At 44.8% G+C, this 20,710-nt stretch overlaps 1 protein-coding gene across 1 annotated transcript; it reads right to left on the minus strand.

The window, feature by feature from the left end:
* Nucleotides 1-11,587: 11,587 nt before the first annotated feature.
* Nucleotides 11,588-17,933, minus strand: MEOX1 (mesenchyme homeobox 1). Its single transcript, XM_040536913.1, has 3 exons — nt 17,183-17,933; nt 12,820-12,992; nt 11,588-11,993 (listed from the first exon to the last, which is right to left on the minus strand). Exons 1-3 carry the CDS (start codon nt 17,616-17,618, stop codon nt 11,871-11,873), a joined length of 732 nt encoding a protein of 243 aa, XP_040392847.1. The 5' UTR covers nt 17,619-17,933; the 3' UTR covers nt 11,588-11,870.
* Nucleotides 17,934-20,710: the final 2,777 nt, after the last annotated feature.

Consider the following 20,710-nt stretch of genomic DNA (forward strand, 5'->3'; position numbering starts at 1 on the left):
TGAGTTCCAACAGGAAAATCCAAAAGACATGCTTATAACTCTTTGATTTCACTGTTGGTTTATCAATACATTTATCTTGTTCACTTGTTATTGTCATAAAAGTGCAGTAACAATGCAATAATGGTGAATGATCAGAAATTCTGTCCCTGTGGAAGGGCAATTGGATCCATTTCCTAAGGACTACCAGCAAGAGAAATTTCCTAGAAAGCCTAGATCCTTTTCCTTAAAAATGCCTGTGTGATAAGATAAAAAGAGATGCAGAATTGAACCACAGTTTCATAATAATATATTATTAGTTATGGCGTAGGCATTGCAAAGCATGGAAAAAAGGATGGAGAATGGTTCGTTACAAACTGGAATTGGGGCAAAAATACCTTCCTCTTCAAGTTAATTATTCTTTCATAAGCAAGTCCTAAAAGTATAAAAATAAATTAAAAAAAACAAGCTGAGGGTTGAGAAGATCTGAGAAGATAATTGTGTTTTCGGATGTAATCCCTGGTGCATGCAGCAGGAGTGCTGTATGCCACCTCTTCCTCATGGGCTGCACTGGGAGTGGGAAGTTGGCAATTTGGCAAAATGACACTGGGCACTTGCTTTTACCTGCACAGAAGTTAAAACAAATCAGCATCTTAGAGTGAGTGGTTAATGTGTAACAGAGGATGCAAGTGAGCATGGCTGGGGTATCTCATGAGAAGAGAGCATGGGCTGAACTTCCCGGGCTAAACTGTAAGGCTTCATCTGTGTATAAAGTACACAGGTGTATTTTTCACCACGTGTTGCCTCCTCACCTGCCCATATAGTTGTGTTCACCGTGACTATAGGGCTAACTGGCTATCAATGCTGGCCTGATACTAAATGATGCACAATAAATGCCGTGAAAGCAAGTCAGAGCTGCCACCATTCAGCACATCTGAGCGTCGCTCCCATATACACAGCTATAGGACAGGCACTTTTAGCTGTTGATGAGTGCTGTGCCAGGCTGGCATGGGGTGGACCTAGTATTGCATGAGATGCACTCTCAATGCTAGCCAGCTTCACATCTGAAGAATAATATTTTTTTTTTTATCCCCATTAAAAACTACCTGCCATTTAACCCTGTCTACCACTGTCTACTTCTGAACGGAGTAACATCGGTTTTTATCTGTGAAACCTCATACTGTTAAATGCGATGAGCTCATCCTGTTTCTTGGCATCGTCTCATCTTGATTTTGGCAGAGACAGAATGAGATTTCAGCAGAGAGAAGACAGTAATAAAAGCTCATTTTTCTCCTAAAAATAATGCTAGTCGAGTTAGTCCTAAAAACTGTGAAGGAAAGTGAAAATCCAAGCCAAGTTTCATATTTGAAGCTGTATGCAGATTCCAAATCCAACATTATTACCCTTGTGTTGTTTTCCAAATGGTGTATTATATTCTTCAGATGCATAAAAGACAGTAAAGCAAGTGCAGCTGTTTTTCTCAGCATCCAGAGGCTGATCTCCAAAGGACAACTGTTTGGCCTCAGAATATTTGTTGTGCTCATCCTCAGCTCTAGAAAGCTTCAGTTGCCATCTCCTCTCCACCTGTCTCTCAGCTTGTTGCTTTGTTCGGTAGAGAAACACACACAGTACAAAAGAATTGCAATAGGAATGGTTATGTACCAATGACAGCGAGATGCTGTGGGCCAGACCGATCTTCCAGACGAATGGAGTTGTTCCTTATAACGCCGTCAGGATAAGAAGGGTGCTGCCATTGATCTACCCAGCTGGGGCTCCAGAAGTCTCGGTTCCCCTACAAGTGCTCTGCCAGCGTTGCCCAAATCCCTGCTTTTCATCTGGAAAAGGAGAGCACCAGGGGACTACTTTTGCTTTCTTCTGGAAGTTTGGTATTTTAAATGACAAAGTGCCTTAAGGCAAGACCCGCTCTGAGCTGAGCACTACAAGGCTCTGATCTCAGCTGAAGTCTCTTGGTGCTACTGAACCCAAAGGATAAATAACTGAGAATACTTTCCACTGAGTTTGTCTCCATTATGGTTTTCTCTGAGTTTATAAATGCCCTGTTAGAATTGGGAGGCTTTTTCTAAGAAATTTTGCAAAAGCACAAGAGCAGGAAGCATTTGATTCTTGCAGTAGAATGACTTTTTTTCCATACTTATTTGTCTAGTGTTTGAATGGTTGGAAATGTCTTCTCAGTATGTGCATTAAAGACTTCCTGCCTGGAGTGTGCAAAGGACTCCAAGCATTCACAGGATATTAAACAGATTCGTAATGGAACCCAACAGTATAAACATGTCTTCAGTGCAGACAGGAATGCCACAAACCCTTATGTCGTGTAATGTAAAACATACCCCGGTTGTGTCTGTCTTCTCTTCTGCAAATAAACAAGGCAGAGACGTGTTTAAAATGTTTCCTTCTGAGACAGACAATTTCTCATCTCATTCTTTCATTCTCTTTTTTAATAGATATATATATTTTTCAGGTGAAGCTTTAAAGGTCTTTGACTTTGCTTTGACTCAGTCCTGCCAAATTAGGGCTATTGGAGCAGCCCGATACAAGTCTGTGCTGCTAGTCCTTTTGAATGAGAAGCCTTATTTTACAGGTTGTCATTTTCTTGGTAGAATGCATAGAGTATAGGGTACATATATGTACGCATTGGCAAATATTTAAATTAACTGTCCCATGACCGAGAGCGTGCTCTGACATGGAATTCCTTTTCTCTTTACTTTCTCCTTGCAAAAATCCTTCACGCAGATTCTCCCCCTCCCGTCCAAGTCTCCTCTGTGCTGTGATATGACTTTTTTCCCTCTTAATGCCCTGCCAGATGCTTCCTAGAGCTGCCCACAGCTGCCCCGGCTCTGCTCTCCCCGGCAGGGCCAGTGAGGGGTTTCCATCAGCTGCGGTCAGGCGGGAGGCACTGGCCCTGTGCTGAGCAACACACCCTGCGGAGGAAAGGCACCCTTGTCCTTCTCTGCTCCTTGTCCATAAGACCAATTCCACCACATTTAAAATCTTCTGTGCAGCACACTGAAGTAAAGAATACATTGATGCTCTGTCATGAGAAATCTGACCAAAAGGAGCATCTGAGCTAGGGCTGCTGCAGAAATATAGAAAAGCAGCTGTGATGTACTGGAGCGTAAGCCTTTAAAAGGGAGACCTCATTTTTGCGTTTTATTTTTTTTTTCTCTTCCCTCTTTGCCATGCAGTGCCAGGATCCTTTCCATCTTTCCTTTCTCTCTACCAGCATGTGAGAGTGCCCTGCCAGGTCTGATCAGGCTGTTCCCTTTGGCTTGTTACCTGCTGTGTGAATCTTGCACATGCTGTACGTAGCCCTCTCGGTCATTGCCAACGCCTGAGCATGTCCAGCAAGTGCCTAAGATGGGCTGTGCTGTGTTTCAAGTGCTCGTGGTGGCAAAGTAGCTCAAAGCAGCCCCAAGGAGTGCATGTAAACCTGTCTGCCTGAGAGCAAAAGCAGATGTAGGTTCCTCTCCTCCCGGTGGCTGGCTTCTCTTCTGGATTTTACCCCTCATAAATGAGGGTAGCAACCATCACTGCATTGAAAGTGGAATAATCAGGGAATGTGGCTGCTGGGTCTATCCTGTTAGGAACGTGGTCCTCTTCAATTTCACCTGCTTTCTCCTTGTTTGAAGGCCTGCTTCCAGCTTTGTCTGAAAATGGCATGTATTTGGTGAGAATGCTGCGTTCTTTCCTCTTTGCAGTGTGCAAAGCTGGAGACTGCAGACTGATCAGAGTACATGAAATTAGATCCCTTGAGTAAAAATCAACGAGTGATATCCAAGCATAGACTGAGGTTAGCCCAAAATAGTCGCAGTGAAGGAAAGAAGAGTCATGCTGACCTCGGGTGTGAGCAGGACTTGACCTGAGCAAGAAATCTCAAAGCACTTTAATGGAGCTCAGTTTCTTGGGCCACATTTTTCCTCAAATCCCCTTTTCAATTAACTTCAAATTGAACAAATTATAAATAAATATCATAGATAGTGATGCTTCTTTCAACTGGAAAATAGCGTTCTGGCGATATTTGTGAGCACCCAGAATGTCCCGAGTCCCTTGTGCCCAACACCAGGACCAGAAGTCTGTCCTCCTCCTTCCCTGCAGCTAAGGAACGTGGCTGGAGCGTGAAATCAGACCATGATGGATTTTCTTTGTCTGAACTTTGTCTGTGCACAGGTCCACATCAGCTGCATCACTTTTCTTGATCTTCTCTCATCTAAGAAATATAGAAAGGAAAGGGCTGAAATGTAGAAATACAGGAAAGAGTCAAAATACCATAGTATAGAATGAAAAGTAGGCAGAAGTATAAAACTGTAAGGATGTTTATTGGTCTAAGAGGAGGAAATGATCCTTTTCTAATGTCTCTTCCATCTTTAACTTCATTATAGTATTGTTGGGCTAACACTCAGCTGTTGACAAACTCCCATGTGTAGGAAATACTCCCCATGTGGGCCCATGGGTGGCAGGTGATCGTGGTACGAGTGCAGGGCATTGAAATCTTTCAGTGAATTAAAAATTATAAGCTGTAAGGAAGCCTCAGTGTCAATTCATCTGTTTCTTGCTCCAAAGTCGGGGACCCACAGTGTGGTAGAGGGAGGCTTGAAAAATGTTTTCTTCTCCAAAAAGGAAAGAAAAAGAAACATGACTCAAGCGTCTGTGGTATGAAGTCACCATCCTCTCTGTTACTCACTCCCATTATCTCTGCAATCTGTTCCCAAAGGGGCTTCCAGACATCCAGCTGCTTACCCTTGGGTAAAAGTTATTTAAAAAATAAAATACCAAGAAAAAAGAATAAAAAATGTTACACTATAGAAGGATGGAATAGTGGTGTAAAAGTCTGGCCCTGGATGAAAACCCTTCCTTCATGCACAAATTAAAACAATGTGGCATTGTGCAGGGAAGGATGGGGAAAGGAAGTCGGAGGGCTCTGCAGACACCTGCCCCTACCCAGTGCTGCAGTGGAAACTGCCCCGTCGTAATTCACAAATATAGTCTGAAAGGTGATAGCCTGGTGCTCAGATTGTTTTACAGCCACACCAGGCAAGTTCCAGTCAGACAGAAGCCCTTCTACTGTAATCACTGAAAGAAAATGGATTTCCTGTCTATCTGCTTAGAAGTGCTACATGGATCCAGTACTCGGAGTCCAGTCACTAATGCAGACATATAATATTTCTTGAAGGGGCAGTGTGCTATCCCCAGGGGAAAGGAATTACCCAAAATACGAGATAGTGGCTGATGAAACTCAATAGGAGTGCAGCTAGAGGTGGGGGGGAATAAAGCACAGTAACAGAAAAATCATGCGTCTGCTCTATAAGCTGCCCTGATCCGCTGTGTGTGCTTGGCTCCCTGAATAGGAAACTCTACTGGAAGTAGGATTTGGAAGCTTTGCTTGTGTAGAATATGACCCAGTCGATGTCTCTGGCTATAAAGTGATTCCTAAAATGGTTCTGTTTTCCAGGCTTTGGTTTGTTAGTCATGCTGTGCCTGTCCTTGGGGTTTCAAGGGCTGCCCTCGTTAGCCTGGGACGGGCTGGGAGCTTGCAGGATTGCTGGAGGAGAAACCTGCACCAGCTGCTGGGCACATGCATGCCTCAGCACCCTGCGTGCTGGCTGGGAGCAGCTGTGACATCTCTGTGCCCCCAGGCGCTGCTTTGTTGCTGAAGGCACTGAAATGAGTCACTTCCCAGTGGCTGCGGTGTGAAGCAATACTGAATCCTTGGGAGAATGAGTTCTGGGTTAGGAAAGGCAGAGTGTTTGGGGTGACGATAGCAGCACGATATAAAGGTGATCAAGTGGAGCTCGGGCTATCCCCAAGACCTCTGCTTTCATGCTGGTAGCGTGTCATTTCCACTGCTCTTGTCATGAAGCTAAACCAGCACTGTGAGCTCAGCGCCACGCACGCTGCTTGTGACCTAGGAGAGGGCTTTGCAAGACATGGAAATACTCATGACTGCAAGTCATGCAGATACTCAAGCTGCCCATTGGTCTCAATGTGTTATGCAAAATGTGGTGCTCCATGAGACAGGGCAGTTCTATAGGTGTTTAAGATGCAGTTGGACTTTCAGGGATTTGAATTCAGACTAGATTTTTCTGTGTCAAATGCTGAGAATCCTCTGATGCTTTTGCCTCAGCTTTGCAGCCTGATGCATTTTCAGCTGAGCGTTTCTCCAGCCTCCCCAGAAACACGGTTCTCTGCCATCTGGTGTGCGTTAACCTTTGCACTCCTTAGCAAAACATTAGGCTTTGCTAGTCATATGATAAGGTGTATCCAGTGAAAAGAGAAAAATGGCAAGCTAGTTTTTTTTTTTTCACATTGCACTGACAGAGAGTGCTTCTACAGCACAGCAGCATCTCAGCAGAGATTAATGCCTTGGTGCGACTCCCCTAGGCCCAGGAAGTAATGGGCTTAAATATTTGTAATAGAAGTCAAAAATATAAAATGCACAGGAGAAACTGAGTTCAAGACCTGATCATACTTGGCCTTAGAAAGGTGGAAGGGGACAGCTCCTAATTCTGTAAGAAACTGCAGGATTATTATCATAATTAATAAGAAGGAAATGCCAACCCTAAGAGTTGCGGGGCAATGCTTTCACGTGGCCCTATCAGATACGTATATCTATACATCTACCTATATAAACATAGATCTATACAAACCCTTGCAATAAGCCTCCTGGAGGAGTTGCGGAATGCATCACAGCGTTTCTGAGTTACAAATGGGCGATTCAAACAGCTTCGCCATTGTGCTGTGCTCCTCTCCTCTCCACAATTCTTGCCTTTTATGCTGTCAGGGAAAAGTCCAAGCAGGTGGTTTAAGAAAACATTAGCAAGAATATGTCATAGCTTTAAAAAAGTGTTTGAAGGGAAATGGAGCTGTTGCTTCCAATTTTTCACTCTGCTGTCTCCATGATGAAATACAGTCATATCCACTTAAGTAATACCTTATGGAAAAGGAAGTGTCGTGTTTTTATTGGACACCTTTTATTACCAGCCTCGGTGAAAAGTGCAGTTGTGAGCAAGTCTCCGCTCCTCCGGCCTTTCACCAGCTTGTAATCCTGACAGAGAAAGGCTCCTTCTCGGGCAGGCGGAGATTTGCAGCAGCAGGAGGTATGGTATATGGGAAAGGTCTGGTTGCTCCAGGCACAGCAATAATTTACGAAGGCTGATGCCACCGTGTGCTGTAAGAGCCTCTCGCTAGGTGGAGCTTGCGATTGAGGACAAGTCGCTCATTTAGTGCAACCCAGTTCCCATCTAGTTGCAACGTATCTCCCTCTCCTTGCAAGACATGACAAAGCGGTAGGAAATTCCCCACCAGCGTGCTAACTCCTGGACTCCAGCGATCGCTGGTCACAGCAGCAATTTCAGGAGGCTCGTAGGAAGCCCGTTTCTGAGCTGAAGCGCATGGGAAGGACAATGTTCTGCTGCTTGGACCCAGGGAGAGCCCTCCAAGGGTCTCGCCTAGGATCCTATCAACTCTAAGGCAATTTGGGTAGATGTTTGGAGAGTCTGGTGGTGAGATGTTTGTGATCAGTAAGTGACAAATAGAAACATATGGGGTGGAAAGAAAAAACAAACAAGGTGAATAAAAATAATCAAACACTGTCCCTGGCTGGTGCTTTGCTGCTTCTAGTGGCATGTGCAAGGTGTTTGAGCCTTGTGATGGCAGAAAATCACTGGGGTGAGTTCATTCTGTCTGCAGCAAATGCCAAAGCACTGCGAGGTGAAATGCTTCAAAGGAAGAACCTCTTCCCAAGGCTGGCCACGGGCCTGCTGACATAAAACTGCCACAGATCTCCAAAGCTCTGCTCCCTGGGGAAAGGAATACAAATGCTTCCAAGATAAGAATCGGGTGCTTCCTTCAGCTCCGCTCGTTTACTGCAAAGTGGTAATGACTGCTAGGGAATGATTTATAATCTTTTCTTTTGAAACAGGTATTCAGAATATAAACTTTTCTCAGGTGGCTAAAGATGACCTTTATTGTTCAGCTCTGAAAGAACTCTTGGAGGGTTAACAGATGAGGCCAGCACAAAAGCTTCAGCAGAGTTCTTTGATAGCACGGTAATCTCATAGCTGTGCACACGAGGTTCAGCTATGTTGACAGTTAATTACTGCTAGCTTCATATCTATTTTATTAATACTAGAGTCTCTTGTAAAACCACTGAAGTATCTGACTGGATGGTGTATAGCATCATCTCTTCGAATCAACTGTAATATGTCTGAAAACATTTTGACATAAACATTAAAAACTAGCATTAAAAAATAACATAAAAAAATTAGACTCAGTAAATAAAAATAAACAGGACTTTTAGAACTGGTAGCCTTTATATTTTGTCGTTCCTTTGGTGAGTGTCTACATTCATTCAGGAATTCACATTTACAGAGGGGCAGCCCCTGAGTTAGTCCCACCTACCTCTGGGCAGCAGCTGGAGTTGCCCAAGCAGATCCATGACTTGGAAACTGCCAGCTCAGTGTTGTGGAAAGCCACAGAGAAACCGAAGGCTAGTGACAGAGGACACACAAACCAAATTAGAGCATCTGCTATGTTGGCATCCAGCTAGGTAGCTGAAAGGTCCACAAAGTCTATGACTGCAAGGAGGGTGCTTCTCTTCCTGTAGCTAGGAGGGGCAGCGCAGACATAAAGGGCTGCAGCACATATTTTCGGGTTTATACAGATCTCCCCGGTCCCTGCAGACAGCTTGCACTGGCCTTGCATGGGAGGAAAGTCTTGCAGCTCTGTGGAAAACCCGCCAGCCCTTCCCCGAGCTAGGCGGGTGAGAGATTTATTGCGAGTCAGGCATGGGAAGCATCGTCAGACATCCCCAGGTAGCTGCCTTCCCTTCCGCGAGGAGAATAAAGCCCGTGTGGATTTCTGGGAGAAATAATTGCAGGTCAGAGATTTTGCTCCCAGACAGACTTTCCCTGAGAGCCTCTTGGCACCGAGGGTTCAGGGGTCAGAGGCTTTGATGTCGGGAGCGAAGCGCTCCTTCCCAAAGCACCGAGGGCTCGGGACAAGCAGATGGTTTGATGTGGAAGCTGCCTAACGTAAAATGCTCTCGCAGGTGGCTTGTGCCTTGTGCCTGTGTGGGGCTGTAGCCCCACAGCCAGCATGAGAACTGCGCCGAGCTGTAATTCTGGGTGCCGAGTGAGGTCCCATTGACTTGCTCTTAAGTGAATTAGGATGCAATAAGCTACTGTTAGCAGCTTCAATGAGAGGGAAGATTTATTACCTTTCTTTCTGATTTTAGTTTATGTTGGTAGCCAAGAGCCCAGAAGTTTTCATCTGCAAAGAAGCTGCTTCTGCAGCTTGCAAGCTTCCAGACCCCAGCGGGGAGGCAGCAGCGGGATGATGTGTGGTGTGGAGCTGCTTTAAGAGCTCACAAGGAAATGAGTACCCAAGCTCCTGCCCTGTGGTGCTCTCTGTGCCTGCAGAGAGGAGCAGATGTTGAGGGTAGCACTGGAGTTACCCCCAAAAGCAGCTTCCTCGGTGCTGCAAAGAGCTTGAGCTAAACCAGTGAACCTAGTCAGGAGCTTAAGCAGAAGCACCAAGCAAGGTTTAAGAGGAGCCATAGGCAATTTCTACTGTTATATGATAAACCGTAGCAGCTTCTCATTTGTGCATGGGCACATTTTTATTTTATTTTTACTTATTTTCTGTAACGTGAATAGTGAGGTTGGTAACCTATTTTTAGCACCAGTTTGTAACCCAAATCACACCTGAGCTTATTGCTGCTGGAGTACTTGGGGTCTGGCCTGTCTGCAAGGCGTCCTATGGAAACATCACATATGGACAGTCCATTTGGATGGAAAATGGGTGATATTCCCTTTCTGTGAAGATCTGAAGATTATATCATAGATATAGCCCCCAGAGAGAAAAAGTACGCTCTTAATTATTTTACCTTATTATTTACCATTAGTTTGCATTAAAAGCAAGCATCATCAAGTCCAACTCCAATTTTCCTACTAGATACAGTGATTCTCAGTTCTTTGAAAAGAATCCAGCATCTGTTGCAAAAGAAACATTCTTATTAATCTACTTTGAGGTCTTTTACAAGTGGGACAACCATGGTTTACTTTACAAGTGTATCATGCAGATATGCAGCTTTATATCCAGCATATCTGCAGATCATGCTAAAGCCCAACAGCAGTTCAGAGTAAGGTGAAGGAAGATAGTATAACAGTATGCCAAGCTGCAAGCTGTGATAATCTTTCAAATATTTAAGCACAAATTTTGGTATTCTCAATAGCCATTATATGGTATGCCAGTGTAAAAGTCTGTTTAAAATATGGCAAAATTGCTTTGGAACACATTAAACAAGAAGACAAAAGAAATGGCAGCAGATGCTATGCTTTCCTAAAACTTCATAATTTGAGGTATTACATGTTTTGGCTGGAAGGGGGGCAATTTCAAGTGGAAGTGGTGTTCAGATATTGGGTGGTGCCATGGCAATTTGTGATCCTGTCCTGGAAAGCTGCTTTTACCTTCTGTTTACACAAGAAATAGGGGCAGCTGGCTGTGTCAGTTTTAGTGGCTCTAAAGATCTCTAGTAAAGTGCCCTGGGGTCGGTCAAACCCCGTCAAAGGTGGAGGTGATCAAACACAGATTAAAACCAAAATGGAAGTACAGAAAAGACACAAGAAGTTGGCATGTTTTGAAGAGCACAGCTACTTTTCATTTGTATGACATATCTGATCGGTTGCGAACATTAACAAAGAAAAATCACAGAAATAACCTATTCATAGAAAGTTTGCAAAAAGGGCTAAGTTGGTCACATAACTGTAAATTTCATAAACAAATATTGATTTAGAAGTCTAAGTAGTTAAGTGTAAATCCACACAATACCTGGATTAACAGATGTATTTGTATGTAGTTTAAATATAGACGTATGCATGTTTATTCTGAGGAAAGTTTTGTCTCCAATGGAAAATGAAACAAGAATTTGTAGATAGTAAACTTGGCTAAATCACTCCGCAGAACATTTTCTGCTCCTCCTGACAACCCTGGATTCACAAGGAAAACTGGGTATCCAGAGAGATTTCCTAAATGCAAAAGAAATGCAGCATTAAGGAGCAGTTTTCCTTCATTTAAACAGATGTGAATGTGGAAAATAAAATAGTGAAAGCTATTGCATTCAGAGAACCTGCTGTGATAGTTGGTAATGGCTGCTTTGAAAAAACATTTCAGACTTAAATCTGGGAATATCTGGGATATCTAGGAATTTGATTTCAGGGTTTATAGTAAGCTTGGAAGAAATATCCCTCTGCAAATCGCTACCATCAGCAAGGCACCTGTCCTCTCGGGCTGTGAACGGGAAGCCAGCTCTCCTCAGGCTGGTCAGCAGAATTGTGTATATAGTTCTGGTCCCAAACCAGAACCGGTTTTAGTTCTGGTTTCAGTTCATCAAAGCACTCATTTCTCTTAGAGGAAAGTACAGGGAGAACAGAATGTGCCTTGCCAAGTCCAAGTGCAGAATGAGTAGAAGTGGCCAGGGAGAGGCTGGATGACAACACAGTTGCACTGTCACCAGCTGGACCCTTTCTTTCTGCCTGATAGCCCGTATTTTCTAAGTGTTCGAGAGCCTAAGCAACATTACTCCTGCTTTATATACAGTGGTTCTTAGCTTTTATTCTGAAGGTAGACCCGTGGCAGCGAGACATGTCCAGAGAGCTAGATTCATTCAGATGAAAATCAAAGTCCTGCTCTCCTTCGGCTTTTTCCCCCCGTGCCCTTTGATTGCCTCTGCCAGCTACAGCATCGTACTCCTTTCGAAGGCTCAGCACCACGGGTTTTGCAGGCGGGGCCGTGGCACGGTGCCGTAGCTGACCCGTGGCAGTGTCGTGCCTGCTCTCTGTCCAGTTCCTCTCCCTGTGCTCCTCTCGCTGCTGCAGGTGCTAGTCAGAGCTGGGGGAGGCAGCGGAGTCCATGTCCTCCGTGTCGTGTTCGTGGGGGGACACGGGCTGCCCCCCCTTAACGCGTTTCCACTTCATTCTTCTGTTTTGAAACCATACTTTGACCTGGGTGATGAAAAGGAGATAATGAATTATGACCTCAGGCTGAGCTGTCTAAGCAGACCTATGCATATATATCAACAGACGTGTTTCGTGAAATTCTGGAAGAAAAATTGGAAGGAACCTCACAAGTTTAAGTGCTCTCCCTCTAACGAAGGCAGGAACAGTTCTCTCTAAGCTGTTCCAGGAGGATGTTACTGAGATCGACAGAGGTAGCACAAGTGCTTTGCCTGGCATCTGTCAGCTATACATGCCAATACAATGCGTACAGTGCGCCTTTTAACATCCACCCCAGCCAGTCTAATCCTTCAGGAATTGCAATCATCTTGACTTAATTGAGCAATTCCTCTACACCAAGCTTGAGAAGGAAACCCTGACTGAGATCCCAGTGAGAAGAGAGAAATATCTGCCTCCGCTAAACTTTGCATTCTTGTCTTCCCTCATCACCTTGAAATACCACCTGACCTGGGAAGGACACATATCAAATGTGCCATCCCAATTATGTCCTGGTAATTAGAGTCTAAGGTGATATCTGTATTCCATCTGTAGGCCTCGATATAGCATGTACCAAGGGGTGGTGGTAAACAACAACTCAGTAGGTGCCAGTTATTCCTAAATGTCATAATTTTTTTTTAGTTTAGAGACACAGAATTACATGTATTAAGTACTTACAGAATTTTTTAACACGTGTTTCAAAAGACCATGGAAGTTTTGTATTAAAATACCTCTGTGCCATTGCATTATACCCCCTCGAGTAACCAGTCTGCTTCATAGCTTTAGGGAGAAGTTGTGGGGGAGGAAGAAGGTGGGGAGGAAGGGGTTGGGGAAGTACTTGTCTTTCGGTGAGGTCCAGGTTCACAGCTATCTCGTATCTCCTGAGCCTTGTCAAGTAGTTGTGGTGGGCAAATTCAGCCTCCAGCTCCCGTAGCTGCTCCTTTGTGAAAGCCGTCCTTTCCTTCCGCGACTTGCTGCTGCTTTCTGCCTTGTTGCTCGAGTTCTGGTTTTCTAAGGGGCAAGCACACAGAATTTGCAGTTACCTTGACCCGTGCGAGCGCGTGCATTGCAGAGATCGGGTGTAAAAGCGTGCGTTGTGCCCCATGAGCTCAGCATGGCATTGTCAGCCTTTGGTTTAAGGGGTGAAGGTGGGACGGGGAGCATCGCCCAAAGCACAGGAGCACAGGCTGGGTCTGCAAGGTCTGTAGTGAGCAGCCATGGGATGGGAGCTCTCATCGCATCTATGAAGTGCTATCAATAATTTCCTTCCCCACCTCTTTCGTTCCATACGCACGTGTTATCACTCCCCCAGTTTTCGCTTTGCAGACTGCCAAGCAACTGGCAGCAGAGGCAGCGCTTTGTGCAGGACGGGCGCTGTGCAGTGAGTGCACGGTGACCTCCTGTGGTGCAAGGGGTAGGGTGAAGCTGCTGAGGAAGCACCCTGGGCTAGCAGAAGGCCTGGGAACACTGGGAGGGGAGAATGTGGGAAAATGAGGAACGCCAGAGAGCCGGCGTCCATGCAAGGTGCTTCAGGCACTCATCTGCTTCAAGTCCGTGCTGAACAACCGCCAGAAGGAGAGCTGGCACCTGTGTGACTGGCTTCAGAACCATCCCTGTGGTTAGGAGCTGTATTTCTAAAGCTAAATTTCAAGCCATAGCCAAAGGGATGCTGCACCAATTATGCCAAAAAGTGAATGCAAACTGACTTTGCCTGAAAAGGCAGCAGTCTTTTTTAATTATTATTATTACGTTCTCCTGTTTTTTAAAGAAATGCTTGTGAAGAATCTCCATGCAGCACAAGGAAAAATACTCTTGCTTTGTGAGCAAAGCCAAAGCTGTGCCAGTCTTTCAGGCAGTTGGTGTTACAAGTTCCTGGCCTCTTCTCCCTCCTCTTTTGCTCCTGCAATTGGCTAGACTCCCCAAACTGAACAACTTAGTAACATTTCTGTTATGTTGGGTGCTAATTACTTAATTCTTGTGTGTAATTAGTGTGCAATGAAGTTTCACATGTCCTAGCATTACCATACATCCTGGTGCATACAGTTTCTACACAGAAATGGTATACAAAGCAGTAGCAATGAGCATGAAATGAGCATCTTCTAGGTGTCTTTTTCCTTGCTGAAAAAAATCTGTGTGGTTGAAGGCTTTGCGATTTATCTGATCTTAGCTCTGCCCACGAGGAACAGAGAAATTGAATATAGCTCACGTTAGTGATGATGTGCACAGGAGCAGTGCACCACGTGCTGCAGCTGTACTGCCCTCTATTTCAAGGCAATTAGTCCTGTTTGCATAGAATCATAAAACAGTTTGGGTTGGACGACACCTTAAAGACCATCTAATTCCAATCCCCCTGCCATGGGCAGGGACATCAGCATTGTCCTGGCTCCCGATCCTCTTGGTTCCAATCTCTCACCAAACACCAGCCTCACTGCATTCCCCAAAACAAATGGGGCTTTGGGGAGGGCAGTGGCTATGCAGGAGTTGAAGCATGGATCCCCATGCTGGATACACATGGGAGTTCACCACTTGCCCCTCTGCAAAGGGCATCCTCTCTAAGGGTGTCACTGCTTTTCATCTCTAATTAATTATATGAATCGTTTTAAATAGCTAAGTGTCTCTGGGACCAGAGCAGGCTCTGCCCCACATGGCATTGCAAAGAGACATAAGGTAGAGAGTTCTATGGCTGGCTGGTAAAAAGTGCTTTCGAGGAAGGCACAAGGACTCTGCACTGTGCATGTGCAGAATTTGGGCACCAGAGATGGTGTCTGTATCACTCGCAGTAGCTTAAACATGGAAGCATGGGACTGACTAATGCCTGTAACACGGGATGCTGCCTGCTTGGTAATGCTTGTGGTGATCCACAGCCCTGAGCAAGGCACGTGGTGTTTGTTGTCCTGCAAACTCTTGCCAGCGCGTGCAATTTTTTCCTTAGTAGAAGAAAGTGTAATAAAAATCTGACGCATCTGCACGTTACTTTTTCCCTATACTAAAGACTTTGAGGGTATATTTATTGGAAGTGGTTAAATCAAGTGGTAAGATGGATTTTGCTGTCATGGAACATAAAATTCTGAAAGCTCTCAGAAACGTTGGCCAAGTGAAGTGACTTCATGAATAGCTGATTCGTTTGGCAGCTGATGATAAAGTAACCAGCAGTTACTTCAGTGAGCACCTCCTGGAAGGATGCTCGGCAGAGGGTGCACACAGGGGGCTGGGACAGATGAAGTTCTGCCCCCAGATCCCTTTACATTGCCTGGGGACCTGCCTGTGCTCTCCTTTTCTGTCTTCCTTAAGTTTTCAGCTGCTACCTGCTGCTTTTTACACCTCCATGACTCTAAACGGGTATTGCAAGCCTAGAAAACCCTCTTTAGTCAGTGGCATGAGGGAGAAAGAATGGCAGGCCAGAATTCAGCTCTGATCTACACATCCTCACCTTTTTTTTTTCCTCCCCCAGAATTCTTCAGTCAAGGGCTGAAAGTCAACAACATACACCTATTTGTGGTTAAGGGAGTTAGTCATTATGCACCACTTTCTGATTAACGTTCTGTATTATTTCATTCCCATAATAATAAAGGCATCTGAATTATTATCATATTCTATGTTATTATATATAATATATATATAATTATACTAAGACCTGTTTCTTGCTGCCTTATTCTTCAGCTTATGTGGTGAGAAGGTTGGGATATCCAAACTATCTGCAACTAGTCATTCTAAAAAACATTTAGCATGAAAAAAACAGTGTTTTTTTAGACCCAAGGTGTTTCTTTAGACCCAACTTTCACCTGAAAACTAGTTCACTTCTACAGTGACTCTTCCTAAGGTTTTAATTCTTATCTTTTGGTTTTAAAGATCAATTTAGAGCTTTGGAGTTTCCTTACTGATTGACTTATGTTTTTTACTTTGTAGTATATGATAGATGTATTAAACCCGAAGTCATTATAAAGCCTTCTAGCCTCTTTAATGCTGTAATTACAAAGGCATTTCTATAAATTATTTGCTAGGTTGTACAGTATTGAATACTTGGAGCCCTCTGCAAGAAAAAGATTTGTGAATGCTAATAGCTGTGGCTTGCGGCAGGGCTGCAGGGGTAGCTGTGAAAGCTCACCCTAGGCTATTTGCTGTCTTCAGGCCATTTGCTGAGCCTGGGAAGTCGGGACCGAATATAGCATCTAAATAATTAAAGCTTGTAGAGGAAGGGAAGGGGGTGTGTGCATTCGTACATGCATGCTTGTAGTAGATGCCACTGTTGCTATTGCCACAACAAAGCTGTTCTCTAGTGGTTCTGAATCTATCCTTGCTTCAAAGAAAGTTTTAAGGATTGACAAGCTTTTTTATTATTTTTACATCAAATAAATGTCTCTCTGTGTCTCAGTTCTCTAACCGTAAGATAGGGATGCTGGAAAATATTCCCTGCTTCATAATAATGCTGTGGGGAAAAGCATACTGGTTTGTAAATGAATACTATAGCAAATGAATGCGTATAAACGTCACATTTTTGAACAACTTCCTTAGGAGAAAACAATTTATGCATATTTTGCATGTCTGTATTTGAAATAGCAGCAATTCAGAGGTTATTGAATATGGTACTGTAGAAAAAAAGTGTTTTGCTAGCTAGGATGACGCAATGAAAACCATCTACATTGTTTTCCACATGGTTAAGACGTTGCACAGATGGGCAAACTTTTGGTATCTCCTGTTTTGCAGTAAAAACATTCAATATTCAGTGAGGCCAAACACAATTTGTACCTAAAGGGAGACTTTGATGCGTCTTATGCTATGAACTGAGATGTCAAAACCCTGGTACTGTATTTCCAGCTAGCCCAGGCAGCTGAAGATGAGGGATCTTTGCCCTTTGACTCCCGTTCTCACACACTTGGGCAAATGGCAGGTATCCAAGATGTAACTCCACGACCTAGGACTCTGAGCTCAGTGTCCACACACCTTGTGATTCCTGCTTAGTTACAGCAAATTTGCCATGTGCTGGTGCATAAAACACCTTGGTCAGTTAACAAGACCTGCAGGAGTGAAACAAACACCGGAGGTCATCAAGGAACAAGGAACTTCATTTTGATGATGTTACTGTGTGGGTTCCCTAGTCAAGAATTGCAAAACGCTTTCTTCATCAGCTTTAGTTCTAATCTTGTAGGTGCTCTCATGCTACAGCCCATACCATCCCACATCCCTGCTTTCACGCCACCTACCTGAGTTTTCCTTTTTTCTTTTGGATGTCTTTTTCTCTGTCTCGATCGCAGCGCTTACCGGCGCCTCATACTCTTCATTCATGCCCATCGCCGCACTCACGAGGTTTGGGCTGCCGCCTTCTGACTCCCCAGAAGCCAAGGCTAGTCCTGGATTCAGCCGTCTTCGGGCTTCGCTTGCCGCTTGGTGCCAGTCGGGGTGGTGGAAAGAAGGGTGCTGCTCCTCGGGCGGGAAGCTCTGCGGAGCCGTCACCAGGCAGGAGGCTGAGAAATCAGAGTAGGCAGCAAAATCTGACTTTTGATGGAAGGAGAAGGGTGCCGGCGGGTAGTGGCTCAGCCCCGCGGCTGTGGGGACGTCTGCACGGGTGCTCCGCAGGCACCCCCAGAGTGGGGCTGGAGCCTGGGGACCGCGCATGCAGCTGCTGATGGTGGGATCCATTCGCCTCCAGCGCCGTCCACACTTCGGTGCTCGGGGCCGGTTGCAGCTCAGGCTTTGCAATCAGAAGAGGGGAAATTTTCCAACGTTACGGGAATAGATTTCCTCTCTAAACAACAGTTTGTTTGTGGCTTTGGGGCTGTTGCAGACTTGTTATTTTGGGAACTCTTCTAAAAGTCTTCATTGTCCCGACTGGAAAAGAGTAACCAGATCTAGGCAGTGATTGCCCTGAATTATTTCCCAAGGCCTGAAGCTTGCTTCCTTGTGAAGTGCTGGACATGAGTGAAACACTTTTTAAATACCGTGCTGGGGAGAGAGTGACAAGTTTGTGAAGTGAAATGTGAGAGAGGGGAGGGAGGGGTTAACGTACACACACCCGCTCCCTCCAACCAAAGCAAAGCAGGCACCTATTAATCATCCGAAACCTTATATGCACATCTAATGGGATTTGCAGATGGAGACTTTTAAAGAAACAATGTCTGTATTTTTTTTTTTTGAGGAAAAAAAAAAAAAAGGAAAGAGTAGCACACACGCACACGCATACAAAGAGGCTTTAATGTTTCCCTGTAACGCTATGAAGTTATTTTTATTGCACTGTTAACAAAATTCCCCAGGTCTTGCATTTGGAAAAAACCCTAATACAGGATTCAACAGATGCCAAATTTCAAGAACTAAAGTGGAAAATAAAAGTAAGAAAGTACTTCATTGATTGTAAATGATTTAAGGCCCAATCATTAGTTTTAAGAAAGTATTGAGTCTGGCTTGTATACATGTGCACATTTTGGAGGGATTTCTTTTGTTGTTAGCTTTATAACCCTTGTATTTGCTGATAGTCAGAGCTTGCTGCCACTGGCAGTTATTCTTTCTGCATTCTACTTTCCAGGGAATTTTCAGTATGCCACTCCTTCCTCCAAGGAAATCTCCTGCTTTTATGCCAATGCGAGACAAGTTTTTCATCTTTTGTTGAAAGTTTTATAGTTTTTCCTAACAGAAAGCAGATTCTTAGATCCTAGAGCCATCACAGTTGGAAGGGCATTAGCAGGGAAGCTGCTCTCAATCCCCTTTTCACAGAGGTGTGGCAGCTGGGAATGCCCCAAACCCTGCTGAAGAGCCACACGAGGGTTACTGCAACTTCTCGCAAGGCTTTTCTCCGTGTTTTTGATGATAATTTCTGCATGCACATGTTCCATGTTTCTGTAACCTTCTTGCAACCATTTCCAGCACTTACTCCGCTACGCCTTGCTACACGGTGTGCACGTCTTTCCCTTCTCCTCCCACCATTTGGGCTGAGGTTTGTGTTCTCTCACAGACACAGAGAGATTTACCAGATGGACGTGGAGCCCCAGGTTTTTTCCCAGGGCTTTATGTGCTACTTTTATTTGGCTTCTGTATAATCCAGAATTGTAAAATTTCAAGGAATCGGGGAAAAAAGGTGTACTCATCCTGATACCTGTTGGGTCTTAGAGCTTGGGCTTTTCCAAAAAAATAAGTGGGCTTTAGTTCAGATCTTTCTGAACAGGAACCTCAAACTCTGTTTATTTTCACATGGATCTTGACTTTCTTGCAAAATACTGCATATCTGATTCACCCTCTCAGAAGATCCCTCCTTAAATAATTAAATCAGTTGCTGTGTCGTAGCGGAGAAGAAACATTCACAAGTTTCCCACTGACCGGCAGGAGGAAAGCCCCAGACTGCTCTGTCCAAAAGGCCAGGCTGTAAGGAATTTATGAATGCTGCAACTGTTCTGGGTGCTGGCAGAATCCAAGTCAGAGTCCAGACTGTTTTTGCCAATGCAAAGTATTTCATTGACATCCTCTGTGTGTGGTGTCATATGTAAAATGCCCACTTGCTGGAGTCACAGGGGTTATTAGGAGTTTGTATGAACTCCAGCCTAGGTCTGCTGTTTTCCAATCCTACTTACGGTCCAGCTAATCATACAATCACCTATATCCCATTTCTGTCCATGTACGTCTTTGGGGGAATAGGAGGGAAGGGAGATTGTCTGTCGATATAATATTTGGTTCAGGCAGGACAAGGTTTAGGTTCCCGTTCAGGAAGCCACGTGGGGTCCGAGCAGGGGTCTGTCCGTAGGGCACGGCTCTGTTCCTGCACATCACTTTGCACTCCAACCGAAACTGCCTGGACCCCGTTTTCCCAGTGGAGCTCTCTCTGTTGTTCCTCTGACTTCAGATGTGGGAAAAGGAGATGGCAAACCCTCCCCAGATGTGGGAACCCCCAGGTCTTGCACTGCTCCAGCACCCTCTGCAGCTGGTGCTGTCACTCAGCTGCTCAGCGGGGGCTTGTTTGCCCTCTACATCTTCCTGACACTTCATTCCTGAAAGAAGAAAAAACAACAATCCTCCCCTCTTGCTAAAACCCATTTGTTGGACAAGGCAGCCACCTTTAACCTCCGCAAAGTCAACATCTCTTCTGTCAAACTCTGCACTGGGCGAGAAAAATGGGATGGATGGAGACCGCTTTTTGTGATGAATGCCCCCCTAACAAGCCGAAGGCTGGGAGGTGAGGATTTCTCTCTGAGCTCTTCGTCAGGTCAGGCTGTGACTTCCCAAGAAAAGCATTTCTCGCCATCTCCCAGACTGGGAAGCCTCCGAGCTCTGGCTCACCCCGAGACCTTGCACAGCAATTTGCATAACTTCAGCAGGGTAAAACCACAAAGGTCGTGCCGTGCCTTCACTTGCTTTTTTCTGGCAAGGTGATTTTCTTTCCTAACGTAGACAGACCCGAACCATCTCACGCCACGCGGACGCAGCCCTCCTTTAAGTGACCTTCAGGCTTGTGCTGCTTGGAGCATGGAGCTCGCTGGGGCAGCATTCTGCTCTGCTCTGCACCTGACCCAGTGCCATTGTCTGGTGCTCCTGCACCCAAAATCCAAACTGATTTCTTAGATTAAAGATTTTTACCCTGATCGCAAGGCCAAGGAAGGTTTACCTTTGCAGCAGAGGTGCCAACGACACTTTTATCGCAGCAGAAGTTTAAGAAAAATATGTAATAAATATTACATGTAAAATATGTAATAAATAAATAAATATATGCTTGTCATGGAAAAAACTCTAGGCATGGAGGTTTCCTCTTG

This window comes from Cygnus olor, chromosome 25 (assembly GCF_009769625.2).
Source record: "Cygnus olor isolate bCygOlo1 chromosome 25, bCygOlo1.pri.v2, whole genome shotgun sequence".
Classification (NCBI taxonomy): Eukaryota; Metazoa; Chordata; class Aves; order Anseriformes; family Anatidae; genus Cygnus; species Cygnus olor.

What these genes read in the sequence shown, in the direction of transcription:
- MEOX1 (XM_040536913.1), bottom strand. Translation starts at nt 17,618, where the DNA reads ATGGATCCCACCATCAGCAGCTGCATGCGCGGTCCCCAGGCTCCAGCC. An exon ending in AAGAAAAAAGGAAAACTCAG is followed by an intron (nt 12,993 to 17,182) that starts GTAGGTGGCGTG and finishes CTTGCCCCTTAG; the next exon opens with AAAACCAGAACTCGAGCAAC. An exon ending in TGGACCTCACCGAAAGACAA is followed by an intron (nt 11,994 to 12,819) that starts GTACTTCCCCAA and finishes TTCATCACCCAG; the next exon opens with GTCAAAGTATGGTTTCAAAA.